The 23,435-nt window shown below is 51.8% G+C and overlaps 1 protein-coding gene across 1 annotated transcript; it reads left to right on the top strand.

Annotated features, from left to right (window-relative positions):
• The first annotated feature begins 459 nt into the window (after positions 1-459).
• Positions 460-15,923, top strand: LOC129712190 (apical junction component 1 homolog). Its single transcript, XM_055660457.1, has 2 exons — positions 460-771; positions 13,204-15,923. Exon 2 carries the CDS (start codon positions 13,262-13,264, stop codon positions 15,884-15,886), a length of 2,625 nt encoding a protein of 874 aa, XP_055516432.1. The 5' UTR covers positions 460-771; positions 13,204-13,261; the 3' UTR covers positions 15,887-15,923.
• Positions 15,924-23,435: the final 7,512 nt, after the last annotated feature.

Here is a 23,435-nt window from a genome sequence, read left to right as displayed (position 1 = left end):
ACGTAAGGGGGACGAATTGAAGAGAAACAATGCTTTTCACAGGGGAGGGTGGTGGGTGTTTGAAACGAGGAGCTAATTTAGGCCAATACATTAAAATTCAAAATATATTTGGACAGGTACATGGAAAGGAAAGGTTTAGAGGGATGTGGCCAAATGTGGGCAGGTGGGACTGGTGTAGATTGGGCGCCTTGGTCAGCATGGGCAGGCTGTGTGACTATATATTTTGGAGTTTAGAAGGAGGGGATGGGTGCATCGGGGATTAGGAATTGAGGTCTATGCGTCTGAAGAGCCTATTTTCCCGTGTTCTTGGGATTTTTGTATCTGGTCATTAGAATTGTTTTAAAAATCTCAAGGACTTTTTACAGGTTAATCCACTGGTTATTTTTACAGTGGAATCTTTAACATTGAATCCAGAGATCAGATGTGTTGCCGTTTAATGTGGGGGTGGGATTTTACTGGTGTATCTGAGCATCACATGATTTTATGTTAATACATTCACAGTGAGACACGGGAATGTATTTTTTTCCCAATTTGATGTTGGAGCCGAGCCTGAGCACGGGTTTTGGGATATTTTAACAGATTAATCCTGAATATAATATTCTGAACAGTTTTATTCGGCGATCGGAATTCCTCCCGGTTGAAGGTGGAGGACGAGCTGTTTACCGCTGTAGCGGGGAGATGATCGTTCATTTTATCAGCGCTGGCAAGATTCTATGTTAATCCAAACTGGAGACTTACTGCAACCTCGAGCGGGGCTGGAGTCATCGGCAGGTAAAGCGGCCTGAATATTGTCGCCGCTCATCCGCGTCGCGCGAAATTCTCCAATTCATCCCCCCCCCCCCCCCCCATCATCATCCCCCCTCTCCCCCATCTCCCCCCCCCCCCCTCTCTCCCTCTCCCCCCCCCCCCTCTCCCCCTTCTCCCTCCTCTCTCCCCCCCCCCCCCCATCTCTCTCTCCCCCCTCTGCCCCCCCCCCCCCTGCCCCCCCCCCCCCCCCCCCACCTCCGCCTCCGTGGAGCCTGCGGGGGCGAGTGCTTTGGGCTGGGCTGGCGCCCGGTTCGAAGCGGCCGAGCGGAGGGAGCGAGGAGACGGTGCGGGTGTCGGGGAACGAGCGGGGAATGACGGGGCGGCGGGCAGGTGAGAGGCGAGAGCGCGGGTTATAGCGACAGCGGGGACCGGTCCGCTCTCCCCCCCCCCCCCCCCTCCTCACCCCCTTCCCTTCCCCCCTCCTCCTCCTCCTCCTCCCACACTCCGCCTCCCCTCCAGTGCTTTGGGCCGGCGCCCCCTCCCACACTCACCCGGTGCGGGTGTCCCCCCCTCCCCCTCCCCCTCCTCACCCCTCCCTCCTCTCCCCCTTCCCCTCCCTCCACCCCCACCCCCCCCCCCTCCTCCCCCTCCTCCTCCTCCCCCTCCCCCCTCCCCCTCCCCCCCACTCACCCCCTCCCCTCCTCCTCCTCCTCCCACACTCACCCCTCCACCCCTCCCCCTCCTCCTCCTCCTCCTCACGGCCTCCCTGTATACTCCTACATCCTTTCCACCCTCCCCATCACATATCTCTCCCTCCATCTCCAACTCTCCCCCTCCCTCTCTCCCTCATTGCCATCCCTCCATTCCTACCCCCGCCCACATTCTCCACTTCACTCCGCCACTCCCCTCATGTACCTGTCCAAATGTCTCTTGTTCACGCTCTCTATCCCCCTCCCTCCCCTCCCCCCTCTCTCTCTCTCACCTCCACGCCCTTGCAGCATCATGTGTACTGTGGGGGTCACAGACGTGTCAGAAACATGGACAATAGGTACAGGATCTTAATGCAGAATTCTACCATATTATGGTCACTCGAGTCGGTAGAGAGGAACATGCCTCCTTTTGATACTTATGTGTAGGGTAAGGCGCGTTTTTACATGTACAGTAGTTGGGCCACAACCTGAGCACCAACACCAGGAACAGCAGAGGCCATTCAGCCCCTCTGGATCTGCTAGATTATTCAGTGAGGTCGAGGATGATCTTGTGCCTCAGTGCTGCTAGTCCCCAACACCTGCATACACTGACATGGTCAGTGATGGACTCCACTGGCCTCATTCATTCAGGTCCTCTGCCCATGTCTAGTTGTCTGTGGGCAGTGGGGGGGGTCCCACTCTGCTGCCAGGGGCAACTTCATGGGTTGTGACCGATCAACAGTTATGTTTCCACGTCTATACCAGGTGACATTCCTTCACTCCTCTTGTCCACAGGACTCTTGTTCACACCCTCTCTCCCCTCCCTCCCGAGTAGCTGTCTGAGGAGTCGTGGGGAGTTCCCCCTCATTCCCAGGGCCAACTAGAGAGGGCCAACTAGAGACGGGCAATTAAACACCAGGTCCCTGTGGCTGGAGCAGTCTGTGCTGGCCTTCAGAGGGTGGATGGTTGTAGATACACATCACAGGCTCCCATGATCCAGAGGGGAGTGAGAGGAGGAGGGGGAGTTTAGGGAAGTGAGTAAGGGCAGGGTGAGGAGCAGAGGTGTGAGTGGAGGGGAGGGTTATAAGGTCATAAGTGATAGGAGTAGAATTGGGCCATTCGGCCCATCAAGTCTACTCTGCCATTCAATCATGGCTGATCTATTTCTCTCTCCTAACCCCATTCTCCTGTTTTCTACCCATAAACTCTGACACCTGTACTAATCAAGAATTTATCTCTCTCTGCCTCAAAAATCCAGTGACTTGGCCTCCACAGACTTATGTGGCAAAGAATTTCACAGATTCACCACCCTCTGACTAGACATTTCTCCTCATATCCTTCCTAAAATAACGTTCTTTAAATATGAGGCTATGACCTCTAGTCCTGGACTCTCTCACTAATGGAAACATCCTCCCCATGTCAACTCTCGCCAGACCTTTCACTAATCTGTACATTTCAATGATGTCTCCCTCATTCTTCTAAACTCCAGCAAGTACAGGCCCAGCGCCGATAAACGCTTATTGTAGGTTAACCTACACATTCCTGGGATCATTCTTGTAAACCTCCTCTGGAACCTCTGCAGAGTCAGCACATCCGGCCTGGCCGGTGCCTTATAGATCCTTAGTATTACATCTCTGTAATGATGTAAGGAGTGAGTGAGTGTGAGGAGAGGGGGGAGGTTGTCGAGCTTCTGCTGTTGGAATAACTTAGGTCACATAGTGATTAAGATTCAAAGACTTTATTAGGTAACTTCCTCGTAATAGGTAACTCAAGACTGAGGGAGAATGGTTTCTGTTAAACTAGTGGGCGGAGCTACAAAGCATGACTCGTAACATGAGTGACACTGATCTACATCCTCCCTCTTCAAGAATTAAATGTCAGCACAAAATCATTGACTAAATAAGGCAATGCATAGCAGTTGATAATAAGCTGCAGGAAAGTCAAACATAGCCCTGGTATTTCACGGTGGACTTGCAAACACAAGCAGCACGTGTGCGATATAAACCATCTCCGTGTTTCCCCACCGGGGACAGATCCAGTGGCTTCATGGGCGACGGAGATTGAAACAACATTCCTGCTTGTAAACAAGTGCCAGAGACAGTGGGTTCACACATCATCAATCTACACCGGTGATGAAACAGGAGACTGTGGTGGAGAGGGCATTGCACTGGCAATGCAGCCGTTGTAGAGGCGGGTTGTTGTGCTGGTGTAGGTTGGGCATGGGCAGCAGTACACTTGTACGGTTGGGATTAACGAAGGTGGAGTCGGCTCATTCACAGGTGACAGAGATTGAACCAACATTCCTGGTGATGAAAAGAGACTGTAGAGCAGGCGTCGCCTCTGGCAAAGCAGCCGCTCCCGAAGTGGGTTGTTGCGCTGGTGTAAGCACAATAAGATCAATGCCGCTGGGCACGGGTACGGTACACTTGTATGGTCTGGATAATACGGAGGTGGAGCCGGCTCATTCACAGGCAGGATATGTTGTCTGTTACAACTGTAGGTGCCACCATCGGCACTGACCAGAGATATGAGTGTGACTCAGAAGCAGTTCCAGAAATTACACCGATACGGTCATGGCCTTTGTCAGTTTGCAAACAAACCACCTGCCCCTTGGTTAATGGTGGCAGTGGCCTACTTGCTTTATCATACCAGTTTCTGAATGTCACCCTTTTGTTGTAACCGGGACTGGACTTCCGATGGTAGAACCACCTGCAGGTCCTGATCCACCACAGGCACCGTGGCCTCAACAATAAATGTTGAACAGGTCAATCCAAAATGGGGTCACGGGAGATGTTGCATTGGTTGAACAGATCCAGGTACACTTTGGAATTATCTCTGTACGATCGTTCCATGAGCTGTTTGGCACTCTTGACGGCCCGCTCAGCCAGTCCATTCGACTGTGGATATTCAGGGCCGCTGGTGATGTGGCGAAAATCCCAGCGTGCAGCAAACTCCTTGAAGTGTTGGCTGGTAAATTTGTTGCCGTTATCAGTTAACAGTATGCATGGAGCTCCGTCATCTGTAAACTGACGAGCATGCTGCGGAACTACCCCACGAGAAGTGCTAAGAAAATCGATGTCAAACTATCCAGAATACGAATCGACAAGTACCAGGTACTGCCTGCCAAGCGATTCAAATATGTCAGTTGCCACTGTAGACCACGGGAGGACAGGAACCGGATGTGAAAGAAGTGGTTGCTTTTGTTGATGAGGTGCCAAGCTGTTGCACACTTCACAGGATGCCACATTCTTGCTGATATATTCGACCATGCCAGGCCAGTAAAACATGTTCCTTGTCCGTAGGACAGTGGCTTCAGCGCCTGGTGCCCTGCATGGACTGCGTTAAAATACTTGCTGTGCAGTGAAGCAGGGACCACAGTCTTGTGTCCTTGTACAATAACGTCCATCACAGTCTTGTGTCCTTGTACAATAATGTCCATCACACCCTTGTGTCCTTGTACAATAATGTCCATCACACCCTCGTGTCCTACAATAATGTCCATCACAGCCTCGTGTCCTACAATAATGTCCATCACAGTCTTGTGTCCTTGTACAATAATGTCCATCACAGCCTTGTGTCCTTGTACAATAATGTCCATCACAGCCTTGTGTCCTTGTACAATAATGTCCATCACAGTCTTGTGTCCTTGTACAATAATGTCCATCACAGCCTTGTGTCCTTGTACAATAATGTCCATCACACCCTTGTGTCCTTGTACAATAATGTCCATCACACCCTTGTGTCCTACAATAATGTCCATCACACCCTTGTGTCCTTGTACAATAATGTCCATCACAGCCTTGTGTCCTTGTACAATAATGTCCATCACAGTCTTGTGTCCTTGTACAATAATGTCCATCACACCCTTGTATCCTACAATAATGTCCATCACACCCTTGTGTCCTTGTACAATAATGTCCATCACAGCCTTGTGTCCTTGTACAATAATGTCCATCACACCCTTGTGTCCTACAATAATGTCCATCACAGCCTTGTGTCCTACAATAATGCCCATCACACCCTTGTGTCCTTGTACAATAATGTCCATCACAGTCTCGTGTCCTTTTACAATAATGCCATCACAGTCTTGTGTCCTTGTACAATAATGTCCATCACAGTCTTGTGTCCTTGTACAATAATGTCCATCACAGCCTTGTGTCCTTGTACAATAATGTCCATCACAGTCTTGTGTCCTTGTACAATAATGTCCATCACAGTCTTGTGTCCTTGTACAATAATGTCCATCACACCCTTGTGTCCTACAATAATGTCCATCACACCCTTGTGTCCTTGTACAATAATGTCCATCACAGTCTCGTGTCCTTTTACAATAATGCCATCCTGCAGCACTAGCTCATCAAGGACGGCAAAGAAAGGCCGGACTGGCAGTGGAACATTGTAGTGTTTGTCTGGCCAGCCGCGTTTAATGATGGAGGTGAGCGATTGTAAAGTACTGTACTAGGTGTGAGTACTGCAACCAGGTCCTCCACACAGGATGAGGGGATAAAGGACACAGTCATTATCCGGTGAGGACGGACCCGCAGATATTCCAGGATGCGGGCGAGAGGTGTCAGACGTGTATATCTTTACCACGTTTGTAGGTCAGAACAATGTCATATTTTTGAAGTTGCAGCAACATCTGCTCTAACGGTGCTGGAGAGGCATGAATCTGTTTGTTAAAGATGCTGACCAGAGGTTGGTGGTCAGTTTCAATTGTGACCGTATGTCCGAAGATAAAGTCGTTACAGTAGGTCTTTCTCAATTTGGGCAAAGTTGTTTTGTGTCGGTCATAGTGCACGAGGCAAAGGCAACTGGCTTATTGCCGCTATCATCATTTTGAAGACATGCTGCGCCAAGTCCGTGTTGTGAAGCCACAAGTCAGTGTGACCGGTCGTTTAGGATCTGGACTCCAATTGGTGGCGTGGGTTCAAATCCCACTTCTGACACAAGGTCGAGCTTCTGCTGTTGGAATAACTTAGGTCACAGTGATTCAGATTCAAAGACTTTATTAACGTTACTTTATTAGGTAACTTCATCTTAATAGGTAATTTAAGATTAAGGGAGAAAGGTTTCTGTTAAACTAGTGGGTGGAGCTACAAAGTATGACATAACATGAGTGACACTGATCTACAGAGGTGTGGATGGAGAGGGGAGGGGGAGGAGTGGGGCACTAGGTGTGAGATGGGAGTGAGCAGGCGAGTATTGGTGAAGCCACACTCATGATGACGTCACCACCCCTCACCCGCGTCTTGTAGACGGTGGACAGGTTTTGGGGATGTGGGAGAGGGTTCCCAGCCTCGGGGCTGACCTTACAGTCGCATTGTATGTTTGGCTGTCCCAGTTTCTGGGCAATGGTAACACCAGGATATTGAGAGCTTTGGGACATGTCGTCTACTATTGATGTGGTTATTTTCTGGCATGAGGCACAGATGTCTTTAGAATTCCTTTGGCTGATGAGTTGCTGCTTTTGGGTTTCTAACTGGGACCTTAGGTTCAAGACTCTGTGTATCTCAAACACTCTGCTCAGATTTTCTACCCAAATGCATGAGATAGACACAAGTGCTGGAATAACACAGTGGGCCAGTCAGCAACTCTGGATGGAAGGAATGGTGATGTTTCAGGTCAAGACCCTTCTTCAGATCCAAATGCATATCAAACTAAAGAGTTGTATGTTTAACCTCCACCTATAACAAACCCACATCTGATAATCAACTTGGCGAATCTGTGCTGCGTTCCTTCACAATTATAGTGTCCCCAGTCTCTCAGCCAGATCACTGCACAATCTCACACATCTCACCCACACCCCATATAAATGTCCAAGGTCCTCTCATGATAAGGGTCCTAATCCTAACCCTACTTTCACCATCCTAACGACAGCTGATTCTGCAACAATCAGTGATTGGTTTCCCTCTGAACACCCACACCTGCCACTCTCAGTTCTGACCATCACGTTACTGGAGAGAGTGCAGAGAAAATTGATCACTTTGTTGCCAGGATTAGAAAATTATATATAGAACATGTTTGTCAATGCGTTTTTACCGTGGAGAAAGATGTAGACTGGGGAACTTGGGACAGTGAATGTCTTGAGAACAATCGGTCGGTATTACAGTCGAGGAGGTGCTGAATGCTCCAGGACATATGGAGATAGATAAATCTCCTGGGTCTGGTCAGATATATCTGAGGACATTGTGGGAAGCTGGTGAAGAAATTGCAGGTGCCCTGGCTGAGATTTAGGTACAAGTGAGGAGGGTGACTAATGTGGTGCCTCTATTTAATAAGGGCTACAAGGAAATGGCTGGGAATTATAGACCAGAGTCTTTAGTAGATGTTACTGGACAGGATTCTGGTGAATAACATGTATATACATTTAGATAGACAATAGAATCATGCAGCGTGGAAACAGGCCCAACTTCCCCAGGCTGACCAAGATGCGAAGCCTGCCTGTGTTTGTCCCATATCCCTCTAAACCTCTCCACATGTCTTTTAAATATTGTTATAGTACATGCCTCAGCTACCTCCTTTAACAACTTGTTCCCTATGGGTGTAAAAGTTGTCCATCACATTCCTGTTATCTTTCACCGTCTATCTCTGTCCTCTGGTTTTTGATTCCCCTACTCTAGGTAAAAGATTCTGTGCATTCACCATATCTATTCCCGTCATCAACTTTCACACCACCATATGATCACTCTTCACCCTCCTGCACACCAAGGAATAAAGTCCTAGCCTGCCCAACCTCTCCCTAGAGCTCAGGCCCTCGAGTCCTGGCAACATCCTTGTAAAGTGGGAGCATCGTACACAATGGGGCAGCGTATGCAGTGGGAGCCGTGTACACGATGGTGGCCACATACACAAGTGCGTGCCGCGTACACAATGGGGGCTGTACACAGTGGGAGCCGTGTACACGGTGGGGGCTGTACACAGTGGGAGCCGTGTACACAATGGTGGCCACATACACCACATACACAGTGCGTGCCGTGTACACGTGTGAGCCACATACACAAGTGCGTGCCGCGTACACGGTGGGGGCAGCGTATGCAGTGGGAGCCGTGTACACGATGGGAGCCACATACACAATGGGGGCCACATACACAAGTGCGTGCCGCGTACACAAGTGCGTGCCGCGTACACGATGGGGGCTGTACACGATGGGTGCCGAGTACACAATGGGGGCTGTACACAAGTGCGAGCCGCGTACACAAGTGCGAGCCGTGTACACGGTGGGGGCTGTACACGGTGGGAGCCGTGTACACGGTGGGGGCTGTACACGGTGGGAGCCGTGTACACGGTGGGGGCTGTACACAGTGCGAGCCGCGTACACAAGTGCGAGCCGTGTACACGGTGGACATGATTCATAAACAACACAGCTACAGTTGTCGGAGCAGGAATCAGCAGTAACAGGTGCAGCACCACTTCTGTGAGCTGCTGCCGTGGTGTCGCTGGGTGCTGGTTCACAGCCTGGCGGCATCAGGACACACTCCAATGATCACAGCCTGGCAGAATGGGAATGGGAGTGGCAGAGAGAGAGAGAGAGAGTGTCAATGAGGGGCAGTAAGCGAGGGAGGTGGAAGGGGAATGGTGAGAGAGGGGAGACTGATGGAGAAAGAATCAGGCACAACGTCAGAGAAAAGCAACGGAGGAGGAGATGGGCACCGAGTGACTGACATGGGTCGTGAAAGAGGCAGAGCTGGAACGAGGCAACGGAAGATGAGAGGTGGGGAGAGTGTGGAGATAGAGATAATGAGGGGGAAGAGAGAGAGAGTGATAGTGAGAGAGCAGAGAGGGGAGAGAACCCACAGCACCAGACCACTAAGTGCAATAAAGTGACAGGGTGAGGGCCTGAGAGTGAGAGACAGAAATGTTGTAACTGGAGGAATAAGAGATCGAGAGAGGAAGTGAGATGTAGAGAGAATGGGAAGCAGCTGGGCAGAGATGAAAATTACAATTCCCCCACAATGATTCACATCACAGTCCCACAAATCTGACGCTGACTGACACACTGACATAAACACACACTGTCTCCCTCACTGTGTGTGACTGTTGTGGGTGATATAACTATAGACAGGAGTAGATGTATTAGTCAGCCCAGCCGTGAGGGACCAGGGCATATCATATCAGCACCTGCTGGAATCTCAGCTCCACTTCTTGGGGAAACGTTCATGATGGTGATGCAGGTCGATAAACTGAGGCTGTTTCTGTAGAGTGAAGGAGGATGTATATAATCCCAATATTTGCAACAATGAAAAGAAAAGATAACTGGGAGAGAGAGCAGAAAGGCTAATGTCAGTTCCTGTGAAAACTCTGGAAAAGCCGATGTCGAAACAAGGAATAACACTTTGTGTCTAACTGGAAAACGTGATGGAATTAGTCAGTCTGCAGCGATTTGTGTGAAAAAAATCATGTTTAATATATAATAGATGTTACTAAGGACATGATAGTTGCGCAGCGGGTAGAGCTGCTGTCTCACAGTGCAAGAGACCTGGAATCAATCATGACCTCAGGTGCTGTCTGTGTGGAGTTTGCACGTTCTCTCTGTGACTGCGTGGGTTTCTTCCAGGTGCTCCTTTTCCTCCCACATCACAAAGACGTGCAGATTTGTAGGTTAATTGACTTCTGTAAATTGTATTGTATTGTATTGTATATCTTTATTGTCATTTCCTGAGTATTCACATACCCAGAGGAAACAAAAAAACGTTGCTCAACCAGTGTCCATTCAGTGTGCATTAAAAATAAATAGAAATAAAAACACATATATCATGAACAAATTTAACACTCTACTAAACATTCAACAGGCGTTCCGATCGGCAGCGGCACGACAGTGGCTCTGCTGCAGTGTGTCCAGGTTGGTGGTTGGTGCGCGATACTTTGGCAGGGGGCAAAGTCCGTTTAGCAGTCTTATAGCCTGTGGGAAGAAGCTGAGGAGCATCCTGCTGGTTTTGCAGCTAATGCTCCTGTACCTCTTCCCAGATGGTAGGATGGAGAATATGTGATGCGATGGGTGGTAGGGGTCTTTGATGATGGAGATGGCTCTGCTGATACATCTCTTCCTGTATATGTCCAGCAGGAAAGGGAGTGGAGCACCAATAATCCTGCTGGCGGTCTTCACAATCCTGTCTAGTTGGTGCCGTTCGTACGCCTTGCAGCTCCTGAACCAGGAAGTGATGCCGTAGGTCAATGTGCTAAATTGCCCCAAATGTGTGGGGAGAGATAAGAAAGTGGGATAATGTAGAACATAGGATGGTCAGCATGGAATCGGTGGGCCGAAGGGCCTGTTTCCATGCTGTATCTCTAAACAAAACTCAAGTAACTAGTAGGATATCAGTTATTGATGTGCTCCAAATTTAAATATAGTTTGCAGAATGTAAGGACTTGGGAGTTGTAGACAATTACAGTGCCCTCCATAATGTTTGGGATAAAGACTCATCATTTATTTATTTGCCTCTGTACTCCACAATGTGAGGTTTGTAATAGAACAAAATCACATGTGGTTAATTTTGGTAAGCCTAAGCTTTGGCTGATGTCTCGAACAGTTTTATTCTTGTTTCTCAGTCTCATAATGGGTTCTTTGTCCTTCAACAGCACAACTTTGTTCCTCATGTTGATAAACAGCAATAGAAGTTTCCAAAGGTGATAGAAAGACTGGTGGAAGGACTAGGTGCTGAGAGCCCTCTTATACCTGCATTAAGGAGGCATTTAAACACACCTGAGCAATTACAAACACCTGTGAAGGCATGTGTCCCAAACATTATGGTGCCCTGAAATGGGGGGACGATGTATAAACACAGCTGTAATTTCTACATGGTGAAACCAGAATGTATAAAAATGGCCTTTATTAAAATCTGACATTGGGGGTAGGGTGTTGACGTGGATAGAAAATTGGTTGGCAGACAGGAAGCAAAGAGCAGGAGTGAATGTAGGAGAAAAAAGACTGGATAGACTCGGTTTGTACTCGCTAGAATTTAGAAGATTGAGGCGGGATCTTATAGAAACTTACAAAATTCTTAAGGGGTTGTTCAGGCTAGATGCAGGAAGATTTTTGTTTCCGATGTTGGGGAAGTCCAGAACAAGGGGTAACAGTTTAAGGATAAGGGGGAAATCTTTTAGGACTGAGATAAGAAAAACATTTTTCACACAGAGAGTGGTGAATCTCTGGAATTCTCTGCCACAGAAGGTAGTTGAGGCCAGTTCATTGGCTATATTTAAGAGGGAGTTAAGTGTGGTCCTTATGGCTAAAGGTATCAGGGGGTATGGAGAGAAGGCAGGTACAGGATACTGAGTTGGATGATCAGCCATGATCATATTGAATGGCGGTGCAGGCTCGAAGGGCCAAATGGCCTACTCCTGCACCTATTTTTTATGTTTCTATGAACGGGTCCTTTTCAGAATGGCAGGCAGTGGTGAGTGGAGTGCCGCAAGGCTCAGTGTAGGGGCCGCAACTGTTTACCATATATATTAATGATTTGGAAGAGGGAATTAGGAGCAACACTAGCAAGTTTGCAGATGGCACAAAGCTGGGTGGCAGTGTGAACTGTGAAGATGATGTTAGGAGACTGCAGGGTGACCTGGACAGGTTGAGTGAGTGGGCAGAAGCGTGGCAGATGCAGTATAATATTGATAAATGTGAGGTTATCCACTTTGGTGGCAAAAACAAGGGGGCAGATTATTATCTCAATGGGGTTAGGTTAGGTAAGGAGGAGGTGCAGTGAGACAAGAGGATTTCAGTATAGGAGTAGAGAGGTTCTTCTGCAGTTGTATAGGGCTCTGGTGCGACCACATCTGGAGTATTGTGGACAGTTTTGGTCTCCTAATTTGAGGAAGGACATCCTTGTGATTGAGGCAGTGCAGCATAGGTTCACGAGATTGATCCCTGGGATGGCGGGACTGTCATATGAGGAAAGATTGAAAAGACTAGGCTTGTATTCACTGGAGTTTAGAAGGATGAGGGGGAATCTTATAGAAACATATAAATTTATAAAAGGGCTGGACAAGCTAGATGCAAGAAAAATGTTCCCTATGTTGGGCGAGTCCAGAACCAGGGGCCACAGTCTTAGAATAAAGGGGAAGGTCATTTAAGACTGAGGTGAGAAAAAACGATTTCACCCAGAGAGTTGTGAATTTGTGGAATTCACTGCCACAGAGGGCAGTGGAGGCCAAACCACTGGATGGATTTAAGAGAGAGCTAGATAGAGCTCTAGGGGCTAGTGGAATCAAGGGATATGGGGAGAAGGTAGGCACGGGTTATTGATTGGGGATGATCAGCCATGATCACAATGAATGGCGGTGCTGGCTCAAAGGGCCGAATGGCCTCCTCCTGCACTTATTTTCTATGTCTATGTTTCTATGACAATGTGCACTTTAACCACATGTGATTTTTTTTCTATTACAAATCTCAAATTGTGGATTACAGAGGCAAACAAATAAATGATGGGTCTTTGTCCCAAACATTATGGAGGCCACTGTATCCAAGTGGTTGCCAGAAAGTGGTCTACAAATCACAGAGTGTTGGAGTAACAGCGGGTCTGGCAGCATCTGTGAAGAAAGGTTTCCTCCCAGAAAATTGTCGGATAGTTGCTGGTCAGTGCGGACTCGGTGGGCCAAAGGGCCTGTTTCCACGCTGGGGGGAGGTCAGCGCGGCATCTCCCCCCCCCCCCCCCTCCCCCCTCCCCCTCCCCCCCCCCCTCCCTCCCCCTCTCCTCCCCCCTCCCTTCCCCCCTCTCCTACCCCCCCCCCCCCCGGACTCGCTGCTCTAACGGGCTCTCTCTTGTTTCAGGGCGTCTTCGCTGTGAACGGGTGTGAAGAATTCCAGCAACGGTTACTGCTCCTTTAAGATGACACGGACAGACCCTCCGGATATACTGGTATCTACCGTGTACCGAGAGATCAGAGTCAGCCCGATGCCAGGCGAGCCCAAGACGTACCGAGCGCAGCCGGGCTCCGCACGGCGGGACGCGGGAAAACGTCACTGCCGCAGCTTCGACCGGGTGCAGTCGCCGGAAAGCCAGGGACCCGCAGAACGTGGAGTCGCCAGCCCGGACCTGGCCTGGGATTCGCTGGGGCGCCAGGTCTATGTTCGCTCGTCAGCACCAGACCTGGTGTCCAGCCGGCTCGGCCCCGCCGCTGTCACCGATCCCCGCGATGCCGCCCGGCCCGAGGGCCGGAAGAGGGGTCGGTCCAAGAGCGCGCCGCGGGTCAAGACCACATACCGACCGGTGCCAGTGGAGCTGGGCTCGCCCGAGCCGGAGCCGGAGCCGGAGCGGAGAGGGCGGGAGGCGGTGAGGAGGGTGGACGGGTCGCCCCGGCGGTTACCGAGCCGCGGACGCATGGACGACGTTCACCCGATCAAACTGCAGCCACAACGGGCCGACGCCGGATTTTACCCGCACCCGCCGCCCCTCTCGGTCAGCGACCTTGTCGAGCCGTGCACCGAGGCCCCGGGCCCCCGCTCCGCCGCCGTCACCGCCGGCGTCCACGTTCGCTACCGGATGGATATGCGGCCGCCCGAGGAAGTCGCGCCGCCCGGCCCCCGGGCCTGGCGAGTGGCCCCGGGCCCCACCGAGCCGGGCCGTTGCCTGACGGTGCCCAGCAGCCGGCGGCCACACTGGACCCGTTCCCCCGGCCTGTCCCAGGCGGGCGAGTACTGGACGCTCGCCACGCACGGCTGCTCGCCGCAGATGTGCCGCGGCCGGGCCTTCGCTCAGACGCTACCGGGGCCCGATGCCCGGAGCCACTCGCGGGCCCTGGGTGACAGCAGCCCCTGGCGCCGGGCCCGGGCCTCGCCCATGCACTACCACGACTGGTGGGGTCCACAACCCGCGCCCTGGGCTCCGCTCTCCCCGCATGGGTCCCTGGCCACCGCTCGCCGCCACCACTCCCGCTCCTGGGATGACATGTTGTCACCGGGCCGCCAGCCCGAGCGCGGACATGATTGTCGCAGCTACGAGACGTTACCGCTGTTGGAGCGGGGCCGCCGCCAACCGACCGTGGTCAACCTGTCACGGTCACCGCAGCGCTATGCCGCGCTCTCTCTGTCCGAGGGGTCACTGCTGGAGCGGCTGCAGGGAGAGGGAGGCGCGGGGCCCGGCCGCTCCTGGTATCTCACACCCGAGATCACCATCACCGACAATGACCTGCGGGCTGGCGGCGAGGCGGCAGCGACCCGGGCCGGGGGCCGGCAACCGGCAGACGGAGCCAATGGCCTCAGCGCTTCCTTCAATGACCTGCTATCATGTCAGGGCGAGGCGGGTGGCAGCCCCGGCTCCGGCCCCGGTAAACAGCAACTGGACGATGTGTTGGCCGACCTGGTGATCGATACATGCAAGACCCCGGCACCGCGCGGTCCCACCACCGGCCCCGAACCCGCTCACAGCCTCCTGGAGCAGCTCCGTAAACTGATCGGTGGCGACGACTTGACAGGGGAACTGCTGGGCCCCGAGGCCGAGCCCCGCCTGGCGGCCAATCGGCCCCTCAGCCCCACCTACCCCAGCCCGTGCGGCGTGTCGCCGCCTGAGCGCTGCTCGGATGAGCTGGACACAATGTTATGCTCAAACCCACGCTGCGGCCTTGCAGAGAGTCTGTTCCACGCCCGCTTGTACTTCAAGTCCTGCCACAGTTGCTTCACATATTATTGCAGCCGTGGCTGTCGGAAGGATGACTGGGAGGCGCATAAAGAGGCCTGTGTTTACGGCCGGGTGGCGAGCGCCTGTAAGCGGCTTCTACGATGCTGTCGAGAGGATCCGGCGTCTCACCGCGCCTTCTCCCGTATCGCCCGCATGGGTTACCTGTCCCGCGGCCGCGGAGTGTTGTTCCTCGGATTCCCAAACCCCGGTGCTGCCGACAGCTTTGTGGATCGCGGCCTGAGCAGCTTGTCTCTCGCCCCAACCTACCTGTCTCTACGGGAGCTGCAGGGCTACGCGCCTCACCTGGGCCGTTACCTGGCTGAGGTGCGCGACGCTGGCGCCGCCTACAATCCGGACGAGTGTTTCTTGCTCAACGTGTCGGTGGCGTTGGGACAGAAGGCGCCGGAACAGCCGGAGCCGCGGCTCCAAACTCCCACCGTCCGCCGCTTCGCCAAGATCGCCCTGGCCTCGGGCAGCCCCGACGGGAAGGCGCCGGCGCCGCGGGACGATGAGATGGAGACTCTGATCTTGACCCCGCCGCCGGGCACGGCCGACATGGCGCAGGCGGGAGAAGAAGGTCGCAAAGCCCGGGAGGTTTGTTTCATCAACGTGCAGAGAGAGCTACGTCTCCGTGGAGTCTTCCTGCGCCACGAGTACCCGCACGTTTACCACGATCTTTGCCGCTTCGTGGAGAACAACGAGCGCTTCACACCCACAACCATCTACCCTGTAGACAAGCGTTCCGGTCGACAGTTCATGTGCATGATCATGGCCGCATCAGAGCCGCTCACACTCGACTGGGTTCGTGGACCCAACGTGTTGGACGACATGATGTGACCGCGCCGCCCCCTCCCTGCAACACCCACCCACCCCCCCCCCCTGCCCCCCACACACACACCACACAACCACCCCACTCCCCCCCCCGCCCCACACACACCCCCCATCCCACTCCTCCCCGACCCTCCTCCCCCCCCCCACACACCCCCCCCGCCCCACCACACCCCCCATCCCACTCCTACCCGACCCCCCACTCCTCGCCGACCTGCCCCCCCCCCCCGCCCCCACTCCTCCCCGACCCCCTGCCCCCACTCCTCCCCGACCTGACTCCCCCCCCCCCCGCCCCCACTCCTCCCCCGACCCCCCTCTCTTTTCCCCTCGCCCCCCCATCTCTTCCCCCTCCTCTCCGGCGGCAGGTATTTTCAAGTGTTTTTCATATCTTTGTAGACCAGGTATTTTATAACCAGAGGCCATCGAAACTGAGGCTTTAGGAGGGCGGCCTGATTGTGGGGGGGGGGGGGGGGGGGTGTTGGGGCGGTGGCCCCTCCCCCTACTGACCCCTGGCCACAGTCTGAACATGGGGATCTGTGCGGGGGGGGGGGGGGGGGGCGTCTGTGGAGCCGCTCACGATTGACTGGAGAATTCCTGGGTGGAGGGAACATGGGGGTTCCATTTCCCTCTCACCCTTCTGCAAACGCCCCTGAATGTTCAACAGGAGGGTCAGAGGGCAGGGGTGAAGGGTCAGAGGGCAGGAGAGAAGGGTCAGACGGTGGGCAGACAGGAGGGGGGGAAGGTGAGGGGAAGTTATGGGATGGGGCCAAGGAGCAGGAGAGAGCGAGTGAGGGGGTGGGGACAAGGGAGGTGAGAGTACACAGCCAGGGGGGGGGGGGGGAGGGAGGTGAGAGTACACAGCCAAGGGGGGGGGGGGGGGGTGAGAGTACACAGCCAAGGGGGGGGGGGGGACAAGGGGTGAGAGTACACAGCCCAGGGGGGGGGGGACAAGGGAGGTGAGAGTACACAGGGGGGGGGGGGGGGGGGGGGGGTAATTATTCTAGGTCAGGGCTTCAATGGGAGGGGTTGGGGTCGCTTGATGTGACTCAAGAATGATCACGTAAAGAGATGTTGACCTTTCACCCTCTGGGGCAGTGGGTCACACATTGACCTATTATTGTTGATTTATCACCCATTCCTGATTGACCCAGAGCTGTGTAGGGGGAGGGGGGGGGGAGGGGCGGACCTGTGTGGAGTTGTAGTGAGTTCAGCAGAGTGGTGGTCTGTCAGCTGGATCTGAATTTGCCAACGTTGATTTTAGTAATTGAAGCCAGTGCTATTGTCCAGTCCCCCACACCCCGTCTATGTATTGATATGGTGATCAAACGTTAGCTCATGTTCATAGGGAAATGCTGATCAAAGAATCAAATTGTAAACTAGAATGTCACCCATACCTGGATAATCCCAAGTGTTGAATATCAGGGATGGGGAAATACTATTACAGAGAGAAAACAGATCATTTATTTTAGCAAAATTTAAAGCACTACAAAAATTTAAGAAGGTAAATATATAAAAGAGTGACCTCTCGGTGTCTGGCCCATCTTTACCAGACAGGTTCAACCAACCAGATGTGGAACAATCAAAGATGAGGCTGTTTGAGATCATGTTAATTATGAGACTGGATAATATTTGTAAACAGTAAATAACCTGTTGTCCAGGAACAGTCATGGTGATAGCATTGGATCAGCGTTTATCAGCACCGGGCCTGTACTTGCTGGAGTTTAGAAGAATGAGGGGGAATGCATTGAAACTTACAGATTAATGAAAGCCTTGGATACAGTGGATGTGGAGAGGAGGTTTCCACTAGTGGGAGAGTCTAGGACTAGAGGTCATAGCCTCTGAATTAAAGGACTTTCCTTTAGGAAGGAAATTAGAAGGAATTTCTTTAGTCAGAGGTTGGTGAATCTATGAAATTCTTTGCCACAGAAGGCTGTGGAGGCCAAGTCAATGGATATTTTTAAGGCAGAGACAGATAGATTCGTGATTAGTACAGGGTGTCAGAAGTTATGGGGAGAAGGCAGGAGAATGGGGTTCGGAGGGAGAGATAGATCAGCCATAGGTACACAAAAATGCTGGAGAAACTCAGCGGGCGCAGCAGCATCTATGGAGCGAAGGAAATAGGTGACATTTCGGGCCGAAACCCTTCTTCAGATCAGCCATGATTGAATGGCGGAGTAGACACTTATCACCTATAACTTTCAAACCTGGTCTCTGTATTGTCCAGTGTGCTGAAGCTAAACCTAAATAACAAGGCGTCAGGAGGATATCGTGGGCGTCTGTCCTGCTTAATGTTGGTACAAAAGCAAATTAAAATGTTAGAAAGTCGACAAGCAGTGGCAATCATTTACAGGGATGTGTGGATATCACCAGTTAATTCTGCCAGAAGAAACCTCCCTGTGGCCAGTGTGTGACCTTGGTCAGTGAGTGACAGTGGGCAGTGAGTGACCCTGGGCAGTGGGCAGTGGTCAGTGATGGTCTAGCGGACAGTGACTGACCCTGGGCAGTGGTCAGTGATGGACTAGCAGACAGGCACATTAAAACGGTTATAGATGTTTAAAGTGTTGCCAAAGTGAGTCAGGAATGAAACATTGTAGAAACAATTGTCACCTCCACCGATAGTGGATCCATAGATAGATTTGTAAGAAGAAATTGATAGTTGATCGATTCTGTTCTTGCAGCATGACTGCTGTAAGGAGGCGAGAGAAAGTCTGGAACTGTGGACTGCTCACCCTAGCTCTGTTTTAACAAACCTGGTGCCGTGTTCTAAGCCATGAAAAAGGAACACAGAGATGTGGGAGGTGGGGAGGCAGGGTGAAGCTGGTCAAATTATCAACATGTATGGATGTCAATATCCATGTGATAAAAGTGCCTATGAAAGGTTGTTTCAGAATATGAGGCCTTTGTGGTAGTAAATGTGTGAAACGACAGGCAGGTAGAATAACTAGCTGGTGCTGTCCCTGCCCTGTGAGTGTGTGACTGGACAGTGTAGAGGGAACTTCACTTTGTGCCTAACTGGAATTATTTGAATGCTTAGTCGAGACTTTAAACTAAATCTCCTGCAGTGCATATTGCGCTTCACTGACTGCGACATATTTTAGATAATACATTAAGTCTGGACCAAAGATACTAGATTTGGTCTGGACCATCCATATTCCCATGAGCCTATTTGGAAGCAGGAATTGTAGCAAAGTATTTTAGCTAAAGGAGAGAGACCGGTGGATGTACTGCTACGCTATTCACACATGGCCAGTGAGTGGTTACAGCACCAATTAGGAAAGCTTCACAATGTAGTTGAATATTATCAGGGGAATTGAGTACAAAAGTAGGGAGCTTATAATTATGCTACAATGGGCATTGAAGCGTGGTAATGCTTTGCAAACAGTTCAAAAAAGGTTTATTAGAAGGGTGGAGACAAGAGACTGCAGGTGCTGGAGTCTTGAGCAATAAACAAACTGCTGGAGTAACTCAATGGGTCAGGCAGCTTCTGTGGAGGGAAGTGGACACACCTCGTCTTGGGTCACAAGTCACCTGTCCAGTTCCTCCACAGATGCTGCCTGACCTGCCCAAGCCAACAGCTTTTTTACTAGACCAGTCCCTGGGATGTTAGGTTATATAACACAGAATAGTACAGTCCTGAAACAGGTTGTTCAGCCTACAATGTTTGAGCACAACATCATGTCAGAGTTAACCAACCTGTGACTGCGCATGATCCACATCTCATCTGTTGAGGAAAGGTTGGACCAGGATGAATCTGTACCCACTGGAGTTTATTAGAGTGAGAGGGGCATTGGCAGGGTGGGTGTGGGTCCTAGGACAAGGGGTCAGTGTTTAAAAAAGGAGATGCCTCTGTAACTGGTTCCCAATGGGCAGTGAGAAGGTAATCCCTGAATATTAACATGATAGAGGCAGATAGATCCACGGGAGGAAAGATACCTGGAGTAGAACGGAATCAGCAGTGAGTTTACAACTCTGCCACGATGGTATTAACTGGTGGAGCAACATCAAAGGGCTGAAGGCCCTCAATGACACCGATTTCATGATTTCAAAGAGAGCACAGAAATTCCCCGAGGACACAAAGTGCTTTTGTAACTCAGCAGGTCGGGTCAGGACCCAAAACGTCACTATCCATGTTCTCCAGAGATGCTGCCTGACCCGCAGACTCTGTGAAATGTCACCTATCCACGTTCCCTATTAAACTATAACATGTTTCTATCCCAGAGGGCTTTGGGAGGATGGAAGGAGCTTTAGAAACTCCTGTCAACGTGAAAAGGGTCATGGAAATTCTGGGAGATTTGCTCTGTCTACCCCGCACTGTCCCTGGGAATGTGTGATGGGACAGTGTAGAGGGAGCTGCACTCTGTCTGGAGTAGGGAATGATGACCCTGACCAGAAGGCTCTGCAATAATCAACAACAGTCAGTGGTCTGATGTAAAGCTCAGCCTGTTGCACCTCTGCACCGCACTCCGTCTCTTTCCACCTCTCTCCCGCTCTGTACATCCTCCCTATCACTCTCCTCCACCTCCTTCCCAGCTTCATATTTCCAGCTCTCAATATCTCTCACCCTCCATATCTCCCAATTCTTTCCAGTGTTCCTCTATCTCCTCATCCACCCCCAACCTATCCCCCAACCTCCCCTCTCCCCTCCACCCTCCTCCTTCCCAGCTTCCTACCCTCCCATCCCCCCAACTCTCTCAATATCACCTCACCTCCCCATATCCCCATCCCCCACCTCCCCATTCTCCCCATCCCCCAGTGTTTCCCTCCCCCATCTCTCCTCCCCCTCCCCCCAACCTCCCCCCACCCCCCCATCCCCCCAACCTCCCCCTCCCCCAACCTCCCCATCCCCCAACCTCCCCCTCCCCCCACCTCCCCATCCCCCCACCTCCCCTCCCCAACCTCCCCTCCCCCCAACCTCCCCCTCCCCCCAACCTCCCCATCCCCCCCCCCAACCTCCAACCTCCCCCAACCTCCCCCTCCCCCCAACCTCCCCATCCCCCACCTCCCCTCCCCCCACCTCCCCCTCCCCCCCCCCCCCCCCATCCCCCAACCTCCCCATCCCCCAAAACTCTCCCCATCCCCCAACCCAACCTCCCCATCCCCCCAACCTCCCCCAACCTCCCCCCAACCTCCCCATCCCCCAACCAACCTCCCCATCCCCCCACCCCCCATCCCCCAACCTCCCCACCCCCCAAACTTTTTAACTTCTTAATCTTCCGCTTCAGATGTTTATGGGCTGTTCTCGTGATGTTGTGTCAGACGGCTGGTATAAATGACTGCAAATGCTGCCTCTTGGGATGTACCCAATGTATCGCAGACCTGGCGGAATGTTCCAGAATCTCAGCTGGAGCTGTCTCTCAATGACCTTTGTCTCCCAGATTAGAGACCAGTCTCCAGCAATTAACAGTTCTGGTGAAATCAGCCTGTGATCATGAATGTAATATCAGCACCTCCAGGGATGAAGTGAATACTCTGTGGGTGGCTGGTCTGGTTTTGTCCCGGCCCGGCCCAGCCCTGATTCTGGTCCTCAATCCGTTCCAGGTCTGATCGTGGGCGCTTCTTGTCTTTCAGGATCACTGTAGTTTGTGGTTATTGTGAGAGCAGAGATTTAAATAAACGACACTTCTGATTGTTGGATCTGTCAGCCTGCCTGTGTGGAGTGTGCACGCGCGTGTGTGCACCTGTAAGTGTGCACAGTGGGAAACCCTGCACCGACAGGGGTGGGGTGGGGGTGGGGAGGACTGAGGGTGGGGGAGGGGAGGTGGGAGGACTTAGGATGTGGAGGGGAGCGCAGGCATTATTTGGTTGGAGAACTCACTATTCGTATGAATAACAGTATGAATGTTGATATCCCTAACTTCGAATAATCCGTGCATTCCTCTCCATCCCTCCCCCACCATAGTCACACACGAGCTTCTCGTTCACTCCTAGCCACAGCTAACATCAGTCTATTTCCTTTATCATTGTTACTTTGTTACATATCTTTAATTCATTTGTTCTCTACATCATCTCTCGTTTCCCTTTCCCACGACTTTCAGTCTGAAGAAGGGTCTCGACTCGAAATGTCACCCATTCCTTCTCTCCAGATATGCTGCCCGTCCCGCTGAGTTACTCCAGCTTTTTATGTCTATGATCAATGTAAACTCGCATCTGCCGATCCTTCCTCACAAAATAACCTCCCCGCACTCAGATGCCGGTCCACAAAGGTTGGCACAATCACACTCACACACTCACACACACACTCATTCACTCACACACACACATACACTCACTCACACACACGCATACACTCATTCACACATACTCTCCCACACACGTTCTCACATTCTCACACACTTTCTCCCCCACCTCACCTCCTCTCCCTCTCACACTCTCCATCTGTATTTCTCGGTCTCTGGCAATCTCTCTTGGTCTCATCTTGTTTCCATATCTCTGCCTCCATGCTTGTTGGTCTTTTACTCACTGGCTCTTCCTGTCTGTATATTTGCCCACTGTGTTACCAGTTCCAGATTTCACCATCTCCTCTCTCTCCTTCAATCTATTGCTGCCTCTCTCTCTCTCCTTCAATCTACCTCGCTCTCTGAGTTTGCTCTCCATTTTTGTGTGTATCCATCTATCTCTCTACCCTCTGTGCCCTTCTCTCCTATGTATCTCTTTCTTTCTGACTCTCTTCTCCCTCTCTCTTTCTCCATTATCTCTCCATATATTTCCCTGGTTATTTCTCCCTTGTCTTTCCTGGGGCAGCAATAGACACATCTTCTAACCAACAGCTGATAAAAGCTCAGTGTAGCAATTGTGGTCATTATATAATGGAAACTAAGTGATACTGAAAGGAACCACTTCAGAAACTGGATTTCTGCCCAGACAAATGAGAGGTCATCCTTAGAGTATGGGTTGAATGAAGGAAGAGTGCGACTCCAGGGAGACTTGGTCCATCTCGATAGACCCTTAAAACATCATCAAATAGCTGGCAATGTGCCAAACTATGCAGACTGGCAGCTGAGTGGGGTGAGGTTATTGTGTGAGGAAGGAACTGCAGATGCTAGTTTACATCGATCATAGACACAAAATGCTGGAGTAACTCAGCGGGACAGACAGCATCTTTGGGGAGAAGGAATGGGTGACATTTCGGGTTGAGACCCTTCAGACTGAAGAAGGGTGACATTTTGTGGCTGGCGTGCCCAGGCACTGCTGCGATAAGCCGGGACCTCTGACAGGTGCTGCCCTGTGTACAACAGTTGATGGGTGGATTCGCGGGAGATGAGGGAATGTGGGTGGATGGTGTTGAATTCACTGCCCCAGAGGCAGAACCCTCAGTCACGGGTAAGTGGGAGAGTATTGGGCAGGCCCAGTGGGGGACTACCATTAGTCTGGGGAACTCTTGATGGGCCGAATGGTTGAATGACATGAGAAAAACACAGATACATGGATCAGGCACGATCTCATCCAACAGCAGGCAGGTCTGAGAGTCTAAATATCTCGTTCTCTCTCACTCTCCTCTCTTCATCTTTGTCTCAATCTATCGCTCTTTCTCTGCACACATTCACATCACTCTCTCCAT

Source organism: Leucoraja erinacea, chromosome 31 (assembly GCF_028641065.1).
Source record: "Leucoraja erinacea ecotype New England chromosome 31, Leri_hhj_1, whole genome shotgun sequence".
Classification (NCBI taxonomy): Eukaryota; Metazoa; Chordata; class Chondrichthyes; order Rajiformes; family Rajidae; genus Leucoraja; species Leucoraja erinaceus.
This window is presented reverse-complemented; position numbering and strand designations above follow the sequence as displayed.

Coding starts and splice junctions, on each gene's coding strand:
- LOC129712190 (XM_055660457.1), top strand. CDS start 13,262: ATGACACGGACAGACCCTCCGGATATACTGGTATCTACCGTGTACCGA.